Below are 25007 nucleotides of genomic sequence, written 5' to 3' on the forward strand. Positions count from 1 at the left end.
GCAATTCCTACCAGGCCTGACCTCCTTTATAACTCTTGACCCACAGCAATATGGTTGACTGTTAACTGCCATCTAGACAATTAAGGATGAGCACTAAACATTAGCCAAGCCAGCGATGCCCAAATCCCATGAATGAATACATCTTTAAAAATGTCCAGACTCAGTACTGCTCAGTTCAGCAGCAGCAGTGCCCTCGTTTGCAATAATCACGGAGGATGGGAAGCACCTTGTAGTGCCTCACCTCTTCAAGTTTATTAAGTTGGAACCATAATTAGAGCTTTTTTTGGTGCTTATGAAGTTTATGGGTATTTGAGATTATCATTCATGTGCATCTTGTTATATACCTACAGTATTCCACAATTGTCACAATGAGGAAAAATGCCCACCTTGTACTTACCTCACTCAAAAATGGTGCATGGGGAAGCACGAAGTAAGTACCATGTGAAAAACTCAAATTATTTGGATGTCTCTCTGTTATCGCACCCAGGCATGTAAAACAAAACCACTGTACATCCATTCTTCTTGGCTTTTAGTTTGGTAAACTCAGCACTAACAGTAGCTGATCACTGCCTTTTTTGGAAATGGCACCTTCTGTCATTATAATACAAATGCAAATAATAGTTGAAATCCAGCAGACTGAGAGAACTTTATGAACTTGCATCTTTGTATGTTTTCATAATGAAGTTGAAAAAAATTGCAAGTAATATCAATGCTTAAAATAGTATACATTTTTAATAATTTATGTCAAGACCATAAGACATAAAAGCAGAAGAATGCCATTCAGCCCAATGACTTTTCTCTGCCATACAATGAGATAATCCTGAACTCTGTAAGCTGTCCACCTTTTAAAGGAACAGGAATTCTTACAGGCAAGAACCTGCCTAATAGGCAATTAACCTGTCACATTCCTTGGAAATGATAATGACAGCATTGCAACCAACTATTTGACTGGTTGACAGGATCACTGCTGTGCTGATTATATTTAGACCATGATTTCTTGGCCTGTTCTCTCTCGCGCTCTCTCTCCCCTCCCCCTCTCAACAAATCCCTTATAGAAGCAACCATGCCGAAAATGTTCTCTGTAATCATAATCTGTACAGAAGCCTAAGGAACATCTCTGCATTTATCGTTGAAATGGACTTCAAGTGCAAGTCCTTCGATCCTGATTACAAAATCCAAGCAAATGTATTAGTGAATTTCCAGATTACATAATTCAGTTTCATGTTTGGGAAATCTCCTTTATGGAGACTAAGGGCCATAGTGTGTTAGGGTTGTTGAGCATGCATCATAAAAGTGAGAACTATTGAGACAGTACTGAAGATCAAAGACTCTTTATGCTTTGTTGTAAAGCTAGCAAGGGATCCTGTAATGAAGAAGAGTGGATCCATTCTTTCAGAAGTGTAACTACTGTGTGTATATCTGCTCACCGGTGTATTGTAGTTCTACTTTGGTCACAATTGTGATGAAGCTTAGATCAATTATGCTATACTGTCTTTTAATGGCACATTTTCCAAATTTTAATTTTTTCCATTTTCCAAACCAAATGCAGAATTTAAACCGTCTTTGATCAAATGTCAGTTTAGATGCTTAATTGTGCGTTGTAGAACATGATACCTGTGATCGGTTTGCGTTACATAGATTTATTAGAACACTTTCTTTACCAGATGCGGAGCAATATTCCTTGTCATCTGACTGGCATTTCCTGCGGACTTGCTTGTAACAAGCTGTTACCTTGTGGAATGCACAAATGTAAAAAAATTTGTCACAAAGGCGACTGTGTTACTGAAGAACCATGTAAACAACTGTGCATCATTCCAAGGCCTGACTGTAATCATCCTTGTTCGTCTCCATGCCACCCAGATTCACCTTGTCCAAAGACACCCTGCTCTGCAGAGGTATGCTCATCGTGTGTGGTTTCTGCTCAAAAAATGAAATCAGCCTTGTGGAAATAAAATTTGTATTTGTATACCTATTACATTTTTCAAAAACACCTTGAGGCCTAAGAGTTACTTGTGAAATGCAATCAAAATAATTCTCTAATAAAACTTGGCAGGCAACATGTTCACAAAATTGTCCCCAAAACCACAAGTTAGTGAGCAAATTTAAAAACACATGCCATTTTAATTTCAAATTTCCAGCATCTTCACTATTTTGTTTTGTGTATGAATGAGGAAGCTGTTCATTTGTTTTTGGTGATATTGTTTGACGGAAGAATTTTGGTTTGGATCTGTAGACTGGAGCAACTTAAGTTCTTTGCTGGAGTGGCATGAAATTCTTGTGCATCATCTTGATCAGTTAGTTGTCCTATTGTTTTAACATCTTATCCTAACAATAGTACAATGCATTATTCACTCAGTATCTCCCTGAAATGTGTGCCACTTTCTTCAGTTCTGATGAAAGATACTTAAAATGAAAACTAACTGTTTCTCCCTGTAATTGCTATCTGATCTGTTGAATTTTCCCCCAATTTATTCTTTTAATTTCAGTTTTCCAGCATTAGTTTTCTTTTTATGTTGTTGATCTGTCAGCTTGTGAACATTTGGAAGAATAATACAAATATGTACAAGTATTGTGGGAATGAATATAGAAAATAATTGACTCCAGCTGTAAACTGTACACTCAGTTGTGTTTTGAGCAAAAGGAAACGTTGGAGAAGTTCAAGTTTTGCATTCAAAAATGCAAAGTACCAGGACCAATCTCAAAAGTAACTTCAATATTTTTAATCATTGCATTAAGCATTTCACACTCGGGCTTTTGATAAAGATGCGCTTTTACAAATTATACGCGTTAGGTTATATTAATGATTAGATCTGTTGCATTACAGGTGGTATTATATTGCAGCTGTCAGCGAAAGAAAGACATCATGATCTGCAGTGAGGCTTCCAGTAATTACCAGAGGTTTGTATTGCTTCCGATTGCAACTGAAGCTGGAGTCCAATTTTTTTTTCAAATGTAATTGGGCGCACAATTTGATCTGTACTGGCATTAACCGTAGAATAGTGAATATTTTTCCTGTTTATTTATTTTCTGGTGACGGAGCTAACATTTTAAAAATTCTTTCTTCAACGTTTACCAATTTTTGTTTCCTGAACCATACCCTAAGACAGAAAAGATAGAAAAATGTTGCATACTTTCAAATTCTCATTATCCAGCTATCTTATCTTTTTCTCAACTTATACTAGTGTTGGGCATCAACTTCTTTTCCTGTTAGTCCATAGAGCTGACAGACTCGAGAAATACTTACAGTTCTGGACTAAATTGACCTGTTACAAGCCTGGATTTAGAGCATTGCTTGTGAACAGGAGACGCAGGAGCTCAAGTAAACCTTCCACACGTGGTTGATTGTCACCTTGCCCCCAACTTGTGCATAATGCCATCCTTACACACCTCAATTTTTCCAGACTTTTTTCTATCTTTTCTGTCTTAGGGTATGGTTCAGGAAACAAAAATTGGTAAACGTTGAAGAAAGAATGTTAAAAATGTTAGCTCCGTCACCAGAAAATAAATAAACAGGAAAAATTTTTCTAGACTTCGGATTACACCAGTTTCTGTTCTGCCTCCCAACTTAAAATCCTGCCTGAGAGATTGGGGTAGTTGGTTATAGCCCCTGGCTGTGGCCTTCTACCTCCAAGCTTTCATACCTGACAAGCTGCCAATCTGACCAACTATTGGGCTGGTAGCAGAATAAAGTTAAAAGATAATGACAAGGGTTTTGCTGAGATTGAAAAGCGTTCATCTTGCTGAGATTGAGCTTGTTGCAGATATGTTCCCCATCTTTCCCTCTAACTAACACAGCTAATGGGTTTATTTCTAAAACCCATATTGTGAAGTATACTACTTTGGGTGGTAGGTTATACACATACTCATCAGTGGTATATGATGGTGGATGTCCCAAGTCTGAGATTATGGCTTTGTATGGTCTCTGTAATATTGAAGCTAGTGATTGGAAAATTGAAAGGACAGTTCCAGTGTTGACTAAAATAAATACACTGGAAGCCCTAATTGACTGTCTTTTGAACTATTGAGGAACAAAGAGGACTTTGTACAGACCAAATGCAAATTTGTTTTGCAAGACAAATAGGTCCAAACTTTGTTCCTTTTATAATACATAACTCCATTTGAGAGGGAATACTTTCTTCAGCCCACGCGAAATTCATGATCAAACCAAATTCTACCGCACATGAAACTGTAACTGAATACCTTATGAGTATTTGGCAAAGAAGCCTTCATCTGTAGCCAAGATAATTCACTGAATCTAGATAAAAGCTAATGAATAAGCATTGTGAGTATGGGTGTTCAGGGTGTTACTACGGTTGGCATATTGGAAACTGCTGTAGTATGTTCTTCAGTTTTGAAGCCAAGTATTGATCACTTGTAACTAATGACCAAATCCTATGACTTGAAATGACAGCTGGAGGAAGACACGACTTAATGGTAGGTGTGAGAATCTCAATGTCCATCATCAATTTACATGGATAAACAGCTATTGCCAAAACTCTTAGCTCATGGGATTCATTGTGAATCTCGAAGATGCTGGAAATGTGCATGTTTCATATTGGGTTGTTATGCTTAACCATGCCTGTTATAAGGAGTTCAAAAGTGCTGTTAGTTGTCTTCTGACAAGCTATTGAATTTTAGAAGATGAGAGGGGACATTGGCAGGATGAAGTTGGTTCTCTGCAATAGCCTGTGATAAAAATTCAGAACAAAATTGATGCCTTGCTGGGGCCTTGATACAAGGAGTCAGACTTGACAACATGCCATCAGTACACAGGATGCTACGTTGAATGAGCATGCACTCTGGCTCGCTAGTGGAAGCAAGGGCTGTGATGCTTACTGCCCAGCTCAAGACCATATGCAAACTACATCCCTAATCTGAAGTGAAGCTCGAGGTGGAGAAGCAGAAAAAAAGCACTTGCTAATAATTTCCTCTTATAATACTTGAATTCTAATTGTTATTGCACTAGAGCAACGTTTAACACATTCCCCCTTATTGTTCCTTTCCATTCGTGATGATTATAACTCAGTGTGAAAATATATCAAGCTGTGTGGTTTTCATGTCCTTTTGCTTATGCTTTGTGTAGGATAACTGCTATTTCCATGGCAAGTAAACTTTCTGATGTGCATCTTGGGGACTCAGTGGAAATCAGTAAACTAATTTCTAAGAAAGAAATGAAACAAAGCAGGTAAGTTGTTCTTTAATGCATTGGAAGGTGAATTTAGAGTATTAGATTATGTTAGAGTAAGTTTTTTATCATCAGTTGGAATTTTCAAAACAAAAATGCAAAATACGTTACAAAAGCACTGAGAGCTACAAAGATAAGTTTATTGACCTAAGTCATCCTGGTGAGTCTAATATAGATTTATTACCACTCTCCAAAGTTAGAATTTTGGGTGGTGTTTTGATTTATAAGTAATTTTTTAATCAAAAATAAATAAATTTTTAGGAAATTGTACCAAATATTTTGACATGGATCGAGTGGACATGGCAAAAATGCTTGCAGTCTGGGGTAAGATAAGGACCAAGGGATTAGTTCTATAGGGATAAGGATTAGTTCTATAGGGATTACCCTATAGAACTAAAATGAGGGATTGCTTCAGCCAAGACAAGGTTTGGGGAAGTCTGCAACTGTATACCACAGAAGGCTATGGAGGTCAAGCTAAGGGGGCGGGGATTTAAGACGAGCTGCTTAATTATTAAGTGTTATAAAGTAGAAGTTGACTCTCCTCTGAGAATGAGAATGAAAACACCCAAAGAGGAGGACCTTGCCTTATAAGGAGTGTGAAAATTGGTGTAACCTGCCCTTCAGCAATGTCTAGTGGTTAAATAAAAAAAATCCCTGGCACTCAGTTTACAGTCAGCAAGTAACAATTTATTTAGCTAACTCTAAAAGTGATCAAATTAACTTAACTATTAACAAATTGAATAAACCTCTTCTAACTATTCCCAAATAAAACCAGATTCCAATGGTATGCTGCTCCAATAATTACAAGTCCCATTTTTGTAAAATAAAATTTTAAAGCAGAAATTTAGTCTCTTGAAATTGTAGCCAGATTATGTTTCTTCCAGAATGTTCGGTGCCTTCTCCATCACATTCTATCAGGATTGCCTCCTCTCAATCTTAACTAGGCGTGCCATCATACCGTGTTGAATAGATGGTGCTTTCTCTAAGAGCTGAGAGCTGTTATCTCTTGCAGATGGCTGTTCACTCCCTGTCTTTGCTGAACTGCCCCTTCTTTTTATACCCTTGACCTATTAATTCCTTACAATAGGATTGGTCCTATGTTGTCAAAACCATCAGATTTAAATTTAATTAATTTTTGTTATCTAAGTGCCTGGTTCAAATTAATTGGCTAAGTTCAAAATCTGTTGTCTTGGTATCAAAACAAAACTGCTGCTCGGCCTGCTAACCGTACGGCCTTTTTGACAAAAGTTTCAATTCAGGTGCTGTCTGCACCTCCAAACCCACGAGCTACTGCCCTCTGGCATCCTTTCTTCAATCTCAAAGCATTTAGAAAAGAAAATGTCATCCTTTAAAGGGACCATGCACTACTCTTCTACCCTCTTCCTTCCACCCCCCCCCCCCCCCCAACCACCCAAGTTTTTCACAAACACCAAATTCTACGATCCTGCTGCCTCATACACTTCCCAATAATTTGCAAAAGCACCAAGGGCTATAAAGTAGAACAATTAGTGTGCTTTCCTGGATGATGTAATTCAACATAATTTTATTATTTTCTACAGTTTGGATTTTGGATGGTGTTTATTATTGATTTATAAGGAATCCTGTGTCTCAAAACAAATCAATTTTAGAAAATTGTACATAGGGTGCTGGCTCAAATTCACATGGGAAAGATGTTTCTACGAATTGGTTTCTACAGAACTGATGAGGGATTTCTTCAGCCAGGGCCAGAATGGGGGAGTCTGGAACTCAATACCTCAGGAGGCTGTGGAGGTCAAATCATTGGGCATATTTAAGACAGCAAGAGGTTCATAATTAGTAAGTGAATCAAGGGTTATGGGGAGAAGGTGGGAGAATTGGATTGAGAAACACATCAGCCATGAACGAATAGTAGAGTTGACTTGATGGACAGAAAAGCCTAATCCAGCATCCATATCTTGTGGTCTTATGGCTGTTCACTATTTGAAGTGTTAATGTCAAGATGGCTGTCCTGGTATAAAATTGTTCTCTTTCCATGTAGATTGGAGTGTGATCAAGAATGTGCAGCAGTAGAAAGAAACAGGTCAGTTATTCTAGTCATACTGTATTATTCAGATGCATTTTCTAAAGTTAAATTGATGCTCTGAGATTGCTGTAAACTAAATGTGTGTTGCTTTCTGACATAAGACCGCCCATGCCTAGTTTTAATTTACAGATTTAGATTTAGATTTAGTTTACAGATCTTCAGTTCATGCTTAAGTAATGCATGGCAACATCCACTGAAGTGTCTGTTTGATTTGCTCAAACACAAAAATGGCGTTATTAGTTTACACTGAAATACTGTTCAACTGTTGTTACCAAACACCAAAATGATGCACTGTCATTGTTAAAGATGTATAAACAATCAAGTGTAACAGTCAATGAAGAAAGATTGGAGAAGGTTGTGTTCCAAAATCTAACAATAAGAAACCAGAGTTTGGCAGAGGTGATGGCGGTGTTGAGGGGGGGGGTGCTGCGGAGCGGTGAGAAAAAGCCAATTCCATTGCATTGTCTAAGTCAATAACTTAGATAACAACATGAAACCAACATAATCACCTTCTGGGTACATCCAGTCTTGTGGAAGCAGAGAGTAGAAACTTCAATGAACAGTAAATTAAACCATAGTTCAAAGCATGATGAATATTTCCACTTCAGATTTTGGGATTTAGTGTGCTGCTGATTATCAGGGAAGGTTAATGGGTGTGTTTAAAGGAGTTTTTTCTTCCTCTAATATTCTTACACATAGTATTTAGCTTGCAGTTTACTTATGTTCTCCAAATACCTTTACTCCTTTTTTCTTCCTTGCTGATTTCTGTATTTAAATAGTTGTTTCAGTCTACTCATAAGTTAACATTAATTAGCACAGATGAATCTATTAATGTTTGTTTGTTTGTTCTTTCTGTTTAATTCCATTGTTGTGAATTCATGCAAAGATATGACAGTCTTAATTTCTGTGCCATCTGGATGCATAGGCTGTTAAACATGACTGGTTTCTTACGATCAAAATACATTTCTGCTTCATTAACTGAAAGCTGCCTTTAATTTGTGAATGAATTTAATTTATGGACATGTATGTATGCATTTTCAGTGCTGGGTGATGTTAATGTCTACAGTTAGCAAATAGTCAATTAAAGTTTATAATCTCTAGTTATATTTCAATAGGCAAATGACGCTTGCCCTCTATTTATACATAAATTAGACAGAACTTGCAGAGGATACTACGCACAGCTTTGCCCGCCTTTACACGTCACAGTCTGGCTGCTCAGACAACTGTTGAATGGAATGGCATTGCGCACTATCATGAATGCACACTTCACTCATTGTGAAAAATAGAGGCTGGCACTTTCATTCTAAATACTTTTTTAATGGTGGAGTAAGCCTTAATTACTTTCAAACAACCTTTTGTAACATTGAAAGTTAATTTTCACAACCTTTGGAGGTGTATACTTTCAGCCTTTTCTTATTGGAGATTTTCCCCAATGTAACTTTTACTTTCAGTTTCAGCTTACTACTATTTCCTTTCCCCCTTCTCTCTCTCTGTTTTGATGCCTGAGTTAACATTGAGTTCTCTGTTATAACTTCTTGATATGTTTCCATAATTCCAATCCAAGTCTTTGTCTGGTGAGCTGAAGCCTTCAATTTGTGGCTAGAAACAATCTGGCTGACATCAGATTCCAACAGACTGGTGACAATGGATTTGTAAGAGAAAGTAATTTTGGTACTGAGACAAGATGTTGATGAGTTATTCGATTTACAGCAGCCATACCTAAGCCTATATTTATCCTGTGGGACAACCATAGAACTCCTACAGTGTGGAAACAGGTCCTTCAGCCTGACAAGTCCACACCAAAACTCGGACCATCCCGCACAACCCACCCAATCTACACATCCCTGAATACTTCAGGCAATTTTGCAACGCTGATCCACCTAACCCGTATATCTTTGGACCATGGGAGGAAACCGGAACACCCAGAGGAAACCCACACAGACGTAGGGAGAACGTGCATGCTCCACACAGACCAATGCCTGAGGCTGGAACCAAACCCAGGTCCCTGGCTAATAAAGTGTGAAGCTGGATGAACACAGCAGGCCAAGCAGCAAGCTCCTGAGATGCTGCTTGGCCTGCTGTGCTCATCCAGCTTCACACTTTATTATCTTGGATTCTCCAGCATCTGCAGTTCCCATTACCCCAGGTCCCTGGCGCTGTGAGGCAGCAGTGCTAATCACTGAGCCACCATGCTGCCCGCTGTATTTTCTTTTCAAATAATGCTCACTGAGTCGTGGTCAAGATTAAGTGTTCTAGCCAGCAGTGTTTCCTCATTCCTATCCAGGCATGTTGAGGGAAATTATAGGGAGTTTCCTGCTGTCCTGACTGAGAAGCAATTCAGTATGATCTGAGGATCAAACCTCAGATAGACTTCAGGGTAAACTTTCTTGACACTTTTCTACACCTCTCCTCTCCATTTCCATTTCTGGTGACAGGTTACAGACTGACATCTACTATAAACCCACAGACTCCCATAGCTACCTAGACGACACCACTTCCCACCCAGCATCCTGCAAAAATTCAAGATGTTCCACAACCAAGCATCCCGGATGTCTGCCTTTTTCAAACAATGCTGTTTCCACCCTGTCACCATACAGCCCTCCACTGTGCTTCGTGAGTTCTCCATTCAACAGCTCTGAACGACACACCTGCCCCCTCCCCCAAACATAATAAAGATAAGGTCCCCCTTTCCATTTCCACTTTCTACCCCACCAGCCTCTGCATTCAACATATCGTTCTCAAATACTCCAATTAGGCCTCTCTAGCTGGAGCATCTTTCACTCCCCACCCCTCTCTGCCTTCCATAAGAACCATTCCTTTTGCCACTTCTTCATTCCTGCCACGTTCCCCACCAGCGGCTCTGACGCCCACCTCAAAAAAAAACAATAACTTTCCCTGCATCTGTAAAAGATACAACATCTGTCCCCACACCATGTCTCTCACCCCCATCCAGGGCCTCAAACAATCCTTCAGGCGAGACAGCTTCACCTGCATCTCCTCCAAACTCGTCTATTGCATCTGGTGCTGCCGATGTGTCTTCTCTACATTGGTGAGAGCAAACGTAGTCCTGGTGGCCGTTTCACTGAGCATCTTCACCTGGTCCATAACAGCCAATCTGACCTCCTGGTCACTGCCCATTTCAACCCCCTAACACGTGCCCTCAGCCTCCCCCAGTGTTGCAGCAATTCAGAATGCACATTCAGGGAACAACACCTTATCTTCTACCTGGGCACCCTGTTGCCCAGAGGACTCAACATTGAGTTCTCTAATTTCAAACAACCTCCCCACCCATCCTTTGGCTCCCTTTTCCAGCGCCCCCCCCCACCTTCCATTCCACCTACTAACCCTCCCTTCCAGCCACCAACTGGATTCATCCCTGCCAGTGTCCACCTATCACCACCATTCCACTACCCGACTTCACCCACCCCTCATCTCTTTATCTGCAGCTCCCCCTCCACCCACGTTCAGTCCTGGAGGATAATACCCAAAATGTTGACTTCTCCTGTCCTCCAGATGCTGCCTGGCTTGCTGTGTTCTTCCAGCCTCCTGTTTGTCTATCGTAGACTAAACTCAATTAGTCATCACAAACTGGAATAACAGATAAGCATCTCGGGAGCACAAAAGCTGATGTTTCAAGCCTAGACCCTTCATAAACTGGAAATCAGGTTTTCAAAACCATCTGTTCTGCTGTTGGCAAAATTAGTATTGGTAGATTTATTCCAAATTCCATTTGACTTTCATTGATCCTTATGATACCTTGAGTGTTGAATTATTTCTTTTGAAGGCTGCTGTCACCTCTGTTCAATAAAAACAGTTTTTTGTTTTTGGCTTTTCTTGTTTCTGGCACTGTTAATTGTCCTGCAGAGGTAACCTTTAAAGACATTGCTTCACGTTTTGTATTTATGCTGATAACACTCAGTCTACTCTTCCGCTGCGTCTCAAACTCTCACTACCAGCTTCCATCTCTTTTTCATTGCCTTCACTACTCCTGCCTCACATCGTCTGCTGATGGAACTCTCGCCCATCAATTTATCGTATGGAATTTCCACCTCCCCTAGGGTTGTCCTCACCAACTTCCAAAAGCATCAACTTATTAAAACTCTAAGCCCATTCAGCCATCAACCTGGTCATTGCTGAACCTATTTCAAGTATTCACATCAGCTCAGTGGTAGTATTCTCCCCTCAAAGCCAGGAGTATAAGTTCACCCAATTGAAGTACTTTGGAAATGTAGTTTTCAGAAGCTTATGCAGATGATGAAGTAAATGATCATGTCACAATTGGCCTGGGCATCAGAAGATCTCCCCTGTTACTCTTAGAAAAATGTAATAGGGTCTTTGTGGTCATGTGAGAAGTAGTCTGGCTTAACACTGCATCCAACAGTTAGAATATTTGACCGTGCAACATTCCTTCAGTAAAAGAATGTCAGCCTGGAGAGTGTGCTCAAGTTTCTGAAGTGGGATTTACCTTAAACCACTGGACTTTATTCATGTGCTGCCATTGAGCCACAATTGATGCCTGAAAATGCAGAGGAATGGAATTGTGGGAGATATAGCAGTTTGGATCGGAAATTGTCTTCTTTCAGCAAGCTAGAGGGTGGTAGTTGATGGGAAATGTTCATCCTGGAGAGCAGTTACTAGTGGTGTACCGCAAGGGTCGGTGTTGGGTCCACTGCTGTTTGTCATTTTTATAAATGACATGGATGAAGGCATGGAAGGATGGGTTAGCAAATTTGCAGACGACACTAAGGTCGGTGGAGTTGTGGACAGTGACGAAGGATGCTGTAGGTTGCAGAGAGACATAGATAAGCTGCAGAGCTGGGCTGAGAGGTGGCAAATGGAGTTTTTAATGCAGACAAGTGTGAGGTGATGCACTTCGGTAGGTGTAACCAGAAGGCAAAGTACTGGACTAATGGTAAGATTCTTAGTAGTGTAGATGAGCAGAGAGACCTCTGTGTCCACGTACACAGATCCTTGAAAGTTGCCACCCAGGTTGACAGGGCTGTTAAGAAGGCATACAGTGTTTTAGCTTTTATTAAGAGGGATCGAGTTCCAGAACCAAGAGGTTATACTGCAGCTGTACAAAACTCTGGTGCGGCCGCGCTTGGAGTATTGCGTACAGTTCTGGTCACCGCATTCTAAGAAGGATGTGGAAACTTTGGCAAGGGTGCAGAGGAGATTTACTAGGATGTTGCCTGGTATGGAGGGAAGGTCTTACAAGGAAAGGCTGAGGGACTTGAGGCTGTCTTCATTAGAGAGAAGAAGGTTGAGAGGTGACTTAATTGAAACATATAAAATAATCAGAGGGTTAGATAGGGTGGATAGGGAGAGCCTTTTTCCTAGGATGGTGACGGCGAGCACGAGGGGACATAGCTTTAAATTGAGGGGTGAAAGATATAGGACAGATGTCAGAGGTAGTTGCTTTACTCAGAGTAGTAAGGGAATGGAACGCTTTGCCTGCAACGGTAGTAGATTCGCCAACTCTAGCTACATTTAAGTCCTCATTGGATAAGCATATGGACGTACATGGAATAGTGTGGGTTAGATGGGCTTGAGATCGGTACGACAGGTCGGCACAACATGGAGGGCCGAAGGGCCTGTACTGTGCTGTAATGTTCTATGTTCTGTGAAAGTTGGCTTGGCTCTAACAGAGTAATGTTGATTCGTTAATCTCTGGTTTATATGCATAGCAATGTTGACTGTTTGCTAACCTGTCTGTCAGAAGTGTTTACATTCCTCCTTACTGTTCATAAGTGCTTATTATGTTTTTATGTATGTATTTTTTTGCAGGAGATTAGCAGATGCTTTAAACATTAACCCTGCCTCAGATCCATTTCATGTACGCAGTTTAGGATCCAAATACAGTGAGAGTCTAAAAGAGGATGCAAGGTAGGCAATGATTAGTATTGGGCACACTTAAAATCAAGCGCAGATAAATGATCCATTTTAAAATTGTACCTGAGTTTGACATCTTGGCTATGATGCAGATGGATTAATCCTATTACTAATTTGTCAAAGATGGTAGATGTAGAATTTTTACAACATAGTCCCAGGAATTCTGGAGTTGCACCTGATCAATAAGCAACCGCAATGGATGTATACAGCAATTTGTTTTTATTTTAGATTATCAGTTTTAATGGGCATGTGTTTTTCAATGTAGTAGTTCAATTCTTACTTTCTCTGGGGCTCTGCTTTTGTAGAAAAAAGATCACAGCTATTTGGTCACATATAATTTATACATAAGTAAACATGCTAATGTTGTTCAGTTGGGTGGATTAGTTGTATTTGTGAAAATGTTTTCCCTCTGCCTGTAGAATTGTGGTCTGCAAGCATCAGTTTTCATTTTAAAAATTATGCAAACCTAAGTCAACTCGTTCACTTAGAATGGTTGAAGTGGTGATTTTTTTTGTTAATCCCCTTTACTGCAAGAATTAAGAAAATGCCACCTATGTCACATTTAATGAATAAGTGATTGTGATGAAATTGCAATGGTACGCCCTATCCACATTACTTCATATCAATCTGCAGCTATGAGAAATGAATCTGTTTGTGGCCAAAAATAAAGATTAACCATGATCTTAATGGTGAAGCAGGCTGGAAAACCAAATGGCTTCCCCCGGTTCTTCCTTCAGTTGTTTGTGAATGTAGAAAAATGATGTAATCCATTGGAAATTTATGTATGATGTTCACAAGTACCAAATCCATCAGTGGTTACATGTCCTGAAAATTCACCTTAGTTACATGTAAGTTTTCTAATAACTAACTACAAATTATCTTACGCTTAGTTTTCTGGGATTTCCTGATACATTAAATCATGGGTCTATTTTCTTTTATTCTTGACTAAAGGAAAGATCTGAAGTTTGTAACTGAAGTGGAAGAAGAAATTAAAGCTCTTGTGGAAGCTGTTAGTAAGGTTGGTGCTGCTGCTAATGAAGTGCCTTTATTAAAATGCACTCAAACACCAATGTCCTGTCTGAAAGATCTAACCCTGAAAGAGGTAATAGAACACACGAGTTGAAGTTTGTCTGACATAGAGTAAAATGCAATGAAATATCTTCTGTGGTAGTCAACATTAAAGCCACATGCTGTTTTGGAAATGTTTATTCAATAAGTTGATGTATGCCAGCCAAGGTAATAAAGCATGTGCCATTCTTTTCCACCCATTCACTCAGAATCAAAATGGTAAATGACATTAGACAGAAGAAGGCAAGTGCTGTTGGGTTCATCTAGGGTAAAATCCCTCCATTGCAGTCTTCCATTGCTAATCAAGAAGCAGAATTTGAGGGGTGTGAGGGAAAAGTGCCAATGGCTCACAACATCAATCTAGAAAGATGTTTGGTGGTCAGATACGACAGGTGGTGAAATTTGAATTCAATTAATTGCTGGAATTAAGGATCTAATGGTTATGAAACCCTCATTGATTGTTGAAAAGCTGAACTAATTCATTAATGTCCTTCATGGAAGGAAATCTGCCACGCTTGTGTGCTCTGGCCTACACGGAGTTGGGATGTCATATTACAGCTGTTGAAGACATTGGTGAGGTTACTTTTAGAATAGTTTGTACAATTCTGGTCGCCCTTCTATAGGAAAGATGTTAAACTTGAAAGAGTAAAGAAAAGATTTATAAGGATGATGCCAGAACTGGAGGGTTTGAATTATAAGGAGCAGTTGAATAAGCTGGGGCATTTTTCCCCTGGAGTGTCGGGTTGACCATAAAGTTTATAAAGTCAAGATGGGTGTGGATAGGGTGAATAGCCAAGGTCCAAAACTAGAGGCCATAGAGTTAAGGGAAGGGGGTAAAGATTTAAGGGACCTGAGGAATAACGTTTACGCACAGCGGATGGTGCATGTATGGAATGAGCTGCCAGAGCAAGTGTTGGAGGCAGGTACAATCATAGCATTTAAAAGGCATCTGAATAGGAAGGGTTTAGAGGGATATGGACCAATTGTTGACAAATGGGACTAGGTCAGATTGGGATGTCTGGTCAGCGTGGACAAGTTGGAATGAAAGGTCTGTGTCCATGCTGTATAACTATTACAATGCGGTGACTCTCAACTGCCTTCTAAAGTGGCCTAACAATTCACTCAGTTGCATTAATTACTACAAAGTCTCCAGAAGAAAGAAAAGTGGATTAAACCATCTGGTGTCAACCTTAGCACCCAAAACAACAATGACAAAAAAGGCCTTGTCGACCTTGCAAAAATATCCTTACTAACACCTGGGGTCATTGGGAGAGCTGTCTTTCCCTGTCGAGCAACAGCCTGACAATGTCTCAGACATATCCCTTCCTGGATAAGTCCTGCCCCACCAGCAGGACGAGCCTTTCAGAAGTGGTACTAGAGTAGTAGACAGGAGAGGGTTGCCCGTAGTTTTCTCAACAATGACTTCAAACCATGTGAAGTCTCATGGCATCATTTCAAACATGGGAAAGGAAGTTTCCTGCTGGTTACCACATCTCACCCTCCCTCAGCAGATGACTATGCTCCTCCATGTTGGACACTGCTTGGAGAAAACAGGTGGCAAGGGCACAGAATGTGCTGTGGTTAGAGGTTTTCAATGTCTACCACTAACTGTGGCTTAGCAGCAGCATTACTGAGTCAGGTTCTAAAGGGCTGGCTGCAAGAGGGTCTGCAGCAGGTGGTAGAGTGGAAAAACATACTTGAATTCACCAAAATTCGACTTGGCTTGCTGAGTTTCTCCAGTACTTTATTTCAAATATGCAGCATTTTGCTTTTATGAAACAATTAAAGCAGTGTTTGTAAAGCGTTAACAGATTTGAGTAACTTTTCACTGTCCTGTTTTGTTGCTAATACTGACTTTATTTTGTATGACCTGCACTAAATGCTTTCAATGCTGAATTGTTGAGGTCACTTTTGTGATTTGATACAAATGCTTTGGTTCACAGACTTGGTAAAAATGGAAGGTAGGTGAAGGAGTCCTAATGGCCCTCCACATTTGAAATTTAACAATTCCATCCATTTTAAAGTAGGTTGAAGCATCTGCATTTCACAGATCATTAGAAAGTGTTATAATTTTCCAGCTCCTGTCACTGCACTGGTTTTCTGCATTGTGCTATGATGTGTTCACGATGCCCTAGTCCAAAATTTGTTCGTTCATCATTTTCTCATCCATTCTCATGGTTGAAATACTGAATGATTTCCTTTAATTTAATTCAGGGCAAACAACAAAAGAAAAGCCGTTGCTATCCCCCAATGAACCGGGAGCATCGCAGAATCATTCATGAGCTGGCTGAAGTCTATGGTGTTGAAAGTGTCAGTTATGACAGTGAGCCCAAGCGCAATGTTGTTATCACTGCTGTGAAGTAAGTATTGACAATGCTGCAGGTCTCAACACTTTTTCTTATCCACCGTTCAGACACACACAATGGTTTAGTTTTCTGTTCACATTTGCCTATCACATGAGAACAGTTGAAAACTTATTTAGAATTTACTTGCCATCGAAAGGAAAGCTATGTGAAATTTGTTTTAACAATTCAGGCCCTACTGGGAAAAGACCCACAAACCTTCCTACCTAATCAGTGGTTGGCAGTTTCAAAGACCACAAGAAGCTGTCAAAATGGAAAAATATTATGTAATTGTAGAAGGCAGTCTTCTAAATTCAGTGCTGAGACACGTTCCTAAAGGCCATTAGTTATAGGAGAAGTAGGTCATTCGGACTCTTGAGTGCGCTGTTCCAATCATGGAGACCATGGCTGATTTTTTTTTTATATTTTTTCTATATATATAAGCTCCACTTACCTGCTGTTGCTCCCTAATTCTTGATTCCCTTACTGATTTAAAAATCTATTTCATCCAAGCCTTGAATATGCTTAATGACCTGGCCTCTACAGCCCACTACATAAGTGAATCTGTAGAATGACTGACTATCTTCTAAGAGGAGACATTCCAACGCATCTCTGTCTCAAGTAGCAATCCGTTACTCTGAGGTTAAAAACCAAAGGACCTGTGAATGCTGTAAATCAGAAACTAAAATAGAATTTGCTAGAAACGTTCAGTCGGTCTGGCAGCACCTTAATTCTAAGGAAGGGTCACTGGACCAGAAATGTTCAATCTGATTTTTCTTCACAGATGCTGCCAGACCTCCTGAGTTTTTCCAGAAAGTTCTGTTTTTATTTCTTACTCTGAGTTTATGCCCACCAGTCACAACCATTTTGACAGGGGGAAACAACTTTTCTGCATCTATCTTGTCAAGGTCCTTAAGAATCTTAAACAAGAACAAAGAACTGCAGATGCTGAAATTTGAAACTAAAACAATTACTGGAGAAACTCAGCAGGTCTGGCAGTACACATGGAAAGAAAGCAGAGTCATTGTTTTTTGTCGAGTAAACCACGTTCAGAACTGTTTGCAGCTAGGCAAAGGTGGTATAAATGCTGAAGAGGGTATGTGCTAGGAAAAGGAGTAGACAAAAAAGGTGGAAATGGAGCCCAGCAAGAGTCAATAGCTGTTGGGCAGACGCAGGGATGGGGAATCGGGGAGAAAGAAAAGTGACAAGCGGCACCGTCAGTAGGTGAAAATGGGCAGCTGTAATGAACGTAGCCCATGAGATGACAAGGGTTGCGGTTAGGTAAAGGACATAGAAGGTTTTCAGGCCCTAAAATAATTGAATTCAGTATTGACTCCCAAATCTTGCAGTGTCCCCAACTGGAAAATGAGTTGCTGTTCCTCCAGCTTACGCTGAGCCTCACCGGAGCACTGCAACAACCTTGAGACGGAAATTATGGCTACAGAACACAGTAGTGTATCGAAATAGCAGGTAACTGAAAGCTTGGGGCCATTTGTCTGAACAGAATATAGTTTTCATCTCCTCAATGGAGAGGAAACCATTCTGACCAATCTGTATAGTAGATTAGATTAAGGGGCAGGTAAATTACTGCATCATCTGGAAGGTGCCTGGGGCCTTGGATAGTGAAGAAGTATTTGGGTAGGTGTTACACCTACTGCTCTTGCATAGCAAGGTGCGTGGGGTGTTGGGAGTGAAGGAGGAGCAAAGCAGTGTGTCTCAGATGGAACCTATTCTCCCACCTTTACCCCATCTTCATTGAATATAACCTTTTCCTAGCTACAATGAGTTCTAAACAAGGGTCATTGGACCTGAAATATTAACTGTTTTCCCTCCCCAGATGCTGAGACCTGCTGAACTTCTCTAGCAATTTTTGTTTTGTTCCTTTAAAACTCTTGTCTTGTTTCATAAGATTGTCTCTCATTCTTCTAAATTTCAACAAGTACAGGCCCAACGTACTCCATTTTTACTCCAAAGACAGTCCATCTATACCTGGGATCAACCTCATGAACTTTCTCGGGACTGCCTCCAATGCTAATGTACCTTTCCTTGGGTAAGGGACCCAAAACTGTTCACAGTATTCCAACTATGCTCTGACTAGTGCTTAGTATAATTTTAGCAGAACCTCCTTATTTGGTGCCCCATACCCTTTGAAATAAAAGCAAACATTCTGTTTACCTTCGCTATTCCCTATTATTCTCGCCCCTTGCTTTCCAGCTATTTTTTGTAATCCACTTTCCTCACCCAAGTCCATAACGTATTTTGTAAATATGTGGCCTATGAACTGATCTTTGTGGCAGTTATAGGTTGCTGTTCTGAAAAATGCCCCTTTGTCAGTTAGCCAGTCCTCCATCCATGCCAGTATACATCTCCAGCACGGTGACCTTATGTCCTCAAGTAGTGTAATGTGTGGTATCTTTATTAAATGACTTTTATAAAAATCTGAATGTTTTATACCTACTGCTTTCCTATTACCTATCCTGCTTGTTACCACCTCAGAATTCTGAAACTTGGCAGCATGATTTTCGCCTTCATGAAGCCATGTTGAATCTGTTTAATCATACTGTGTATTTGTAAAAATACTGTGCTATTAAATCGTTTATAATAGGCTGTAACATTTTCCCAATTGCAAACGTGCCCTTTTTTCTTCCCTCTTTAAATAAAGACGTTATGTTGGTGCTTTTCTAATCTTCTGGAATTTTTTACAGAATCTAAGCAATCGTGGAAGGTTATTACCAGTGCATCTCTGTAGCTACCTCCTCTCTAGCATCCATCAAGTTCGGGGACCCAATTGTAGTTATTGTGCTTATTTTGTTTACTCCTTTTGCCCCTTCATTATTTGGTGATTTTACAATGCTGTTAATGATTTCTGCTGTTAAAACTGATGGAGGTATATTCTTCTGACATTTCTTAGTTCTTTATATTTATTTCTCGGTCCTTGGGCCCCTTAGAGAATGTGTTCACTTTTTTTGGCTTTTCTCTTCCTTTACACGTTTGCAAGTTTACCTCAGGTTTTATTTTCTTCCTCTTCATTTTGGTCGTCTTTTGGTTTTTAAAACATCCCCCAGTCCTCTGGCTTACCACTAATCTTTGTCTCGTTGTGTGTTGATTTTAGTTCAATTTGATGCTGTCCTTAATCTCCAGAGTTAACCATGGTTAGCGTGTGTATATAGTGATCCCCTTCAAAGAACCCTCCTTCCTTACTGGAATATTTCTTTACTGTGAGCTACTATCTATTTTCTTTAAATCTCTGCTATTTTCCTCAACAGTCTTTGCTGCTAAACCCCTTGCACAGTCCACTCACTCTAGCTCTGCCCCGTGGCTTTCTAATTATCTTTATTTAAGCTTAGTATGGTTGTTTGTTTCTGCCCCCCGCCCCCCAGCCTGCCAATTCTGCCACATAGTGATCACTGCTTCTTAGGGGATTTTTTCCTCTCAGATTATATCATATTAAACTTAGCTCATTATACATCCCCAAAATAGCCTGTTCCTTGCTTGGATCCACAGCATCCTTTTTTCCAGGAAACTGTCATGAATTCATCTAATGATTCTTCCTTTATAGCTTTCTTTGCGAATCTCACTATCCCAACCTATATGAAAATTAAAGTTTGCCCATCATTTAATGAGGACATGTAACAAGTAGCACGTTATCTCCTGATCTATTCTCTGTCACACCATAGTTATTTTTAGGGGGCCTATGGATCTTCCTCCGTGTCATTTTCCACATTTTTATTATTTCTTCTACCATGTGGATTTTGTATCTCCTGATTTCAAGATTATTTCTTGCTATTGAACTTAATCCATCCCATGCCAACAATGATACCATTTCTTCCTGCTTGTTCCTTTGAAAAGTCAAATATCCCTGAATACTTCCCAGTTTTCTTCATGTTATAACCATGCCTCTGTAGTGTAAGATTATATCCATTAACTTTGTATATGTACCATTACTCCATCTATGTTGTTCCAAATACTGCACACATTCAAGTAAAGAGCCATTAATTTTACCTTTTTTGCCATGTATTACTCCTTTTTGGCCTGTTTTGAGACCAGCTTGAATGTTCATTTATTTTATTGCTGTTGGGTAGACTTTGCCATCCACAACTCTGACAGTTATAGTTATGTGCAGATCCCAATAATGCTAACGACGTGTTTGACTAGATAACTAGACTTGAGCTGAGGGGTTTGTTGAAAAGCCAGGATGATTATAATGGGAAGCTTTAATTTTTGTATACTGGGAGAAGAGGTCCCAAATTTTTAAGTGGTAGGTTTAGTTTTAAAAGCACATGAAAGCATAGAAAAGGAGGGCATGCTGCTGGTTTCCAAGTTGAAGCAAATGACTCCTTTCCATGTGGACCTTTTCTCTTTGAGTGAAATTATCAAAATAGACATCTTACATCCGTGCTATTCACATTGTATCACATTGGGTCTTTTAGTCTAGTAAACCATATGGAAGAGACTGCAGGTTTATACCTGATTATATTTTATTGTCTCAAAATAAATTTAATCATGATTTTACATTGTTGCTTATCTCATTATTTTGGTAATTTGCTTTTCTTTGCAGGGGAAAATCTGTGTGTCCAAATACTTCACTCACTTCATTGATTGAGAGAGAGATGGCAGCAAGACCACCCCCACCAATTGCACATTACAGACAACAAGCACTTAAGTAAGTACCATGAGGCACATCACCCAGCAATTGTGATTTCACAATTGAATTCTTACATACATAACGTAACCAAATCTTTTGGCACACCTATTCATGTAAAATAATGGGCTAAATTTTCGAGAGCACAATGTCATGTGGCCTGTTACTCTGCACATTCTTTATGAAAGGGGAGAGTTCCACCATACTGACAGGAGGTTCTGAAAAGGCCCTCTTCAGAAATGTGGCACTGTATTTCCATTCTGACAGGTTCCTCACAGTGCAGAACTATAGCAGAAGTCAGTACACAGCCACATTGACAACTGCTGCCAAACAGTCTGTCCATGGGATAAATGTGAGGGTAGGGTGCAAGGGGACCAGCTCAGTGATGCAATATTTAGTGTGGGTCACTGGGAGGCAGAGGGTGTAGCTCATCATGCCCAAAGTTTGGTGGGTAGGGAGGGGGAAGGGACAGTTGCCTCCAAGTGGGGTCTGAAGATTGGTAAGGAGCAGGGTGAGGTGTGAGGGCTGGGGTGTGGTGGTGTGGATTCGTTTCCCAGGGGTAATGGACATTAAGGTCTAGTGCAGAGGGGAGTGAGGAATCAGTGAAGTTCAGGGATTCTGCTCCTGGTGGTAGTAAGATTGGGTGTGGAGTGGATAAGGGACTATTGGGTCTGGCAACAGAAAACTGTGGGTGGGTGAGTGGAAAGCCTGTCAGGCCCAGCAATGGATGTAGATTGGGTCAGGTCTGCAGCAGGAGGGGAAGGTGTATCTGGTCCCCAGATATAGACCATCAGCTCCTGGGGATTTGTTAAATTTTAATTCCATAAATTTCTTCAAACTTTGTCTCAAATATAGTAATCTACATTTCTTCTTTTTAGCTCCCAGGAATGTAATTTGTGTCTTCTACTATGAAAGCAGATTTAAAACAATATTGCATTTGCCTCTGCTATTTACTACTTATGTTGTGTAATTTCTCCTGTTTCTTCTAAGGAACTAACATTGGCTTGTCTTAAGCTTTTTATTAACTTGTAAAATTTCCTTAATCTGTTTTCATATTAGTGGCTTGTTTGCTCCAGTATATTTTTTTGTCAACTTTGTGAAACTTTGCAGCCTGTTACTTTTAAACTTAGCATGGAATTCAGTTGCATTGTGATCATTAGTTCCTAAGGTCTTTTTATTGTGAGGTTACTAATCAACCTTATTGCAAAGTAGATCTGAAATGGTTTTATCCTTGTTTGGTTCAAATGTGCAGTATTGTCCAGGAATCTTGCATAGAGGCATTCTACAAACTAATCATATGCCAATTTGATCACACTAGTCTATTTGAAGATTAAAGCCACACACAATTACTGATTTGCCTTTGGTGTACATTTCAATAATGAATGAAAATGTTGCATAAACTTTAATGGTGGTCAAAGGAGTTAAGAGTTAAAGCTTGATCCATTTAGTCAGCGAAAGGGAAGGTAGCTATTTATGCAGGAACTAACAAGTTAGACATCTAACAGTCAAGGTTAGTAGCTGCGTTGATAACAATGTTATCAAAGGCCTGGGATGAGACAATGCCTTCAAAGGCTTCAACACATGCCCTATATTATCTATGTTTCAAAGTTTGGGAATCATCATTGTAGTTATAATGGTGCAGTAATCTGTATAAATCTTGAAGATAGCTTTGACCTATGTTAATGTTTCTCTCCATTTGTGTGTATGAAATAAGCGATTGTTCTCCTGGAGATCTCTCTACCAATTCGCAAAGTGGAATTAAGTTACATATTGCAGGAGGAGACCAAGCTTACAGATTTGTTATTACTGGCAACTGGAAATGTACAAACTAAGGTTTTCTATAATCTTACAGGATTGATAATGGAACAGTTGCCCTGCAAAAGCCGTTAAAAGAAGAACCAGTCATTGATTACTTTGATGTTCAGGACTAGAAGAATTATTTTCAAATATGTTTGAAATTTAGGTCACGCGTCTGAACAGTAAGTGGTTGAGAAATAACCTGATCAGTAGTTCACAAAAAGAATCACTGAAGATTTGTAAGGGGATACAATTGTGTCAATCTATTAAACTTCAATTCAATATGCATAACAAATTGAGCTGCTAGTCTCTGCTGTAAGAATACGCTGTTGCATGAGACAAACCTAAGAAGAATGTAAACAAAATCTGTGGAATGAATTATGTAAACCATGCATTCCTATCAGCTGTTGTTGCTCCTGTTGACGGTGCTGAATGAAGGGTTAACATTGTTTTAACCCTTTGTTTTTTCTTTGAAAAGAAATCGACTTCAACGTGATAATGTTAAAGGTGGCTGTGTAATAATTGCACTCAAAGATTAAATAAATTTCAACAAATATAATTTTGTCTGTTTTCAATGCACTGTGTGTGAATGAACTTTCTTTGGGAGTGAAGACAGAACAATTAAGCTTTGTCACAAGCAGTTGGAATGCAGCAGTTAACCCTTTTTGTGAAGCACCTTCTACTCCAGATTGAAATGCTCCTTCGATGCTTGCCTCTTGAGTGAGAGCCTTTGCAGAGATAGTGTTATAATCTTTTGGATTTGATTTTTCCCCACTAAACCCAATCTCTGTCCCTTCTGGAGCTTTTGAGATATACTTCTGTACTATATTACAGAATGTAGCAGGTCCCTGATCACCAGGCTTTTCAGCTGTGAAAATGTTGTAAACGTCATCTGTACCTAAAATTTTGTGCAGACATCTGAAGCATGAGCAACATAACCTAAGTGCTACAATTCTAAAAACGATTTGGGACAGGTAGTGCAGGGTTTGCAATCAGTGATTTGCTGATTTTTAGCTGGTTCGAATTCTTCTCAGACACCTGATTCTAGATTCTGAACTTATTTAGGAATTTGAAATGAAGAACGCAGTGGACAGATGTTTCAGGCCAAAAGAATCTCTACATTTATTTACAATACAAAATATAAGTACAATGCAAGAAATACAGGTAAAAAGAATAAGCAGGGAAATTGACACTATCAGTTATACGGAGGTCAGTAATTAAATACACTATTAAATTAAACACTGAACCTAAAAGAACAGGTTTCAATCACCAATCTATCAGGCTTCCTAACCTTGGGGTCCCATAAACTATCACAACCTACTTTCCCCTCCCTGCTAGCTTTCTCAGAACTTTAGGGTCCTGGGAGACCACTGAGGAGAAAATAGTTTAAAAATGCTCCCAATTGCTGAGGTTTTTGCAGTCAGTTCCCTTGGTTCAGAGCAGCCCTATATCTGAAAGCTCTTGTTTGGACAGTGCTTGGTTGCCACCCCCACCTATGTCTTTTGTTGCGATGATGCGCTTGGTTTGGCTTCCTGATTCAGCTTTCCTGTGCGGCTTCTGTAGTTCTTGATTCCAGAGCTGCTTTTTGGGGCCGAAAGCCTGTGGGGCAACTATTTGTGCAGAGGCTTTTTGCTGAAAGAGCCCTCTCCCAGTTGAAATCGAGGCTGATACTGTTTTTTTTTTAAAAACTCAGTAAGTGCAGATGCTGTAAATTAGGAACAAAGACAAGGTTGCTGGAAAGGCTTAGCAGGTCTGGCAGCATCTGTGTTTTTCCCGTCATAGATGCTGCCAGACCAGCTGAGCTTTTCTGGCAAACTTGTTTTTGTTCCTGACTGAGTGCCCTGTTATCTCCCGTCAAATCTGTGCTGTCCATTGTGTTTCTGGTGTTCCCTTCTGAAATCAGATGGCTTCCTGATAGTTCAGAATATGTGTAAATTGGATATTGATGTTAAATGTACAGTATCTCTCTGGATTTTGGCATTGAATGTTCGGTGTCTCTGTAGGCACCAAACTGGCTGT

At 39.8% G+C, this 25007-nt stretch overlaps 1 protein-coding gene across 4 annotated transcripts in view; it reads left to right on the forward strand.

Moving 5' to 3' along the window:
• Positions 1-23534, forward strand: part of nfx1 (nuclear transcription factor, X-box binding 1) — a 79872-nt gene extending 56338 nt beyond the window's left edge. For 2 of the 4 annotated variants that reach the window (XM_048551652.2, XM_048551660.2), the window contains exons 15-24: positions 351-430; positions 1665-1895; positions 2825-2898; positions 5084-5185; positions 7203-7244; positions 13035-13133; positions 14091-14241; positions 16422-16567; positions 21108-21212; positions 23044-23534. In XM_048551652.2, the coding sequence (XP_048407609.1) occupies positions 351-430; positions 1665-1895; positions 2825-2898; positions 5084-5185; positions 7203-7244; positions 13035-13133; positions 14091-14241; positions 16422-16567; positions 21108-21212; positions 23044-23122 (1109 nt within the window). In that variant the 3' untranslated portion in view covers positions 23123-23534. The remainder of the gene's footprint in view (positions 1-350; positions 431-1664; positions 1896-2824; positions 2899-5083; positions 5186-7202; positions 7245-13034; positions 13134-14090; positions 14242-16421; positions 16568-21107; positions 21213-23043) is intronic. The other 2 variants (XM_048551670.2, XM_048551674.2) reach the window with 1 other exon arrangement.
• Positions 23535-25007: the final 1473 nt, after the last annotated feature.

Source organism: Stegostoma tigrinum, chromosome 2 (genome assembly GCF_030684315.1).
Source record: "Stegostoma tigrinum isolate sSteTig4 chromosome 2, sSteTig4.hap1, whole genome shotgun sequence".
Lineage (NCBI taxonomy): Eukaryota > Metazoa > Chordata > Chondrichthyes > Orectolobiformes > Stegostomatidae > Stegostoma > Stegostoma tigrinum.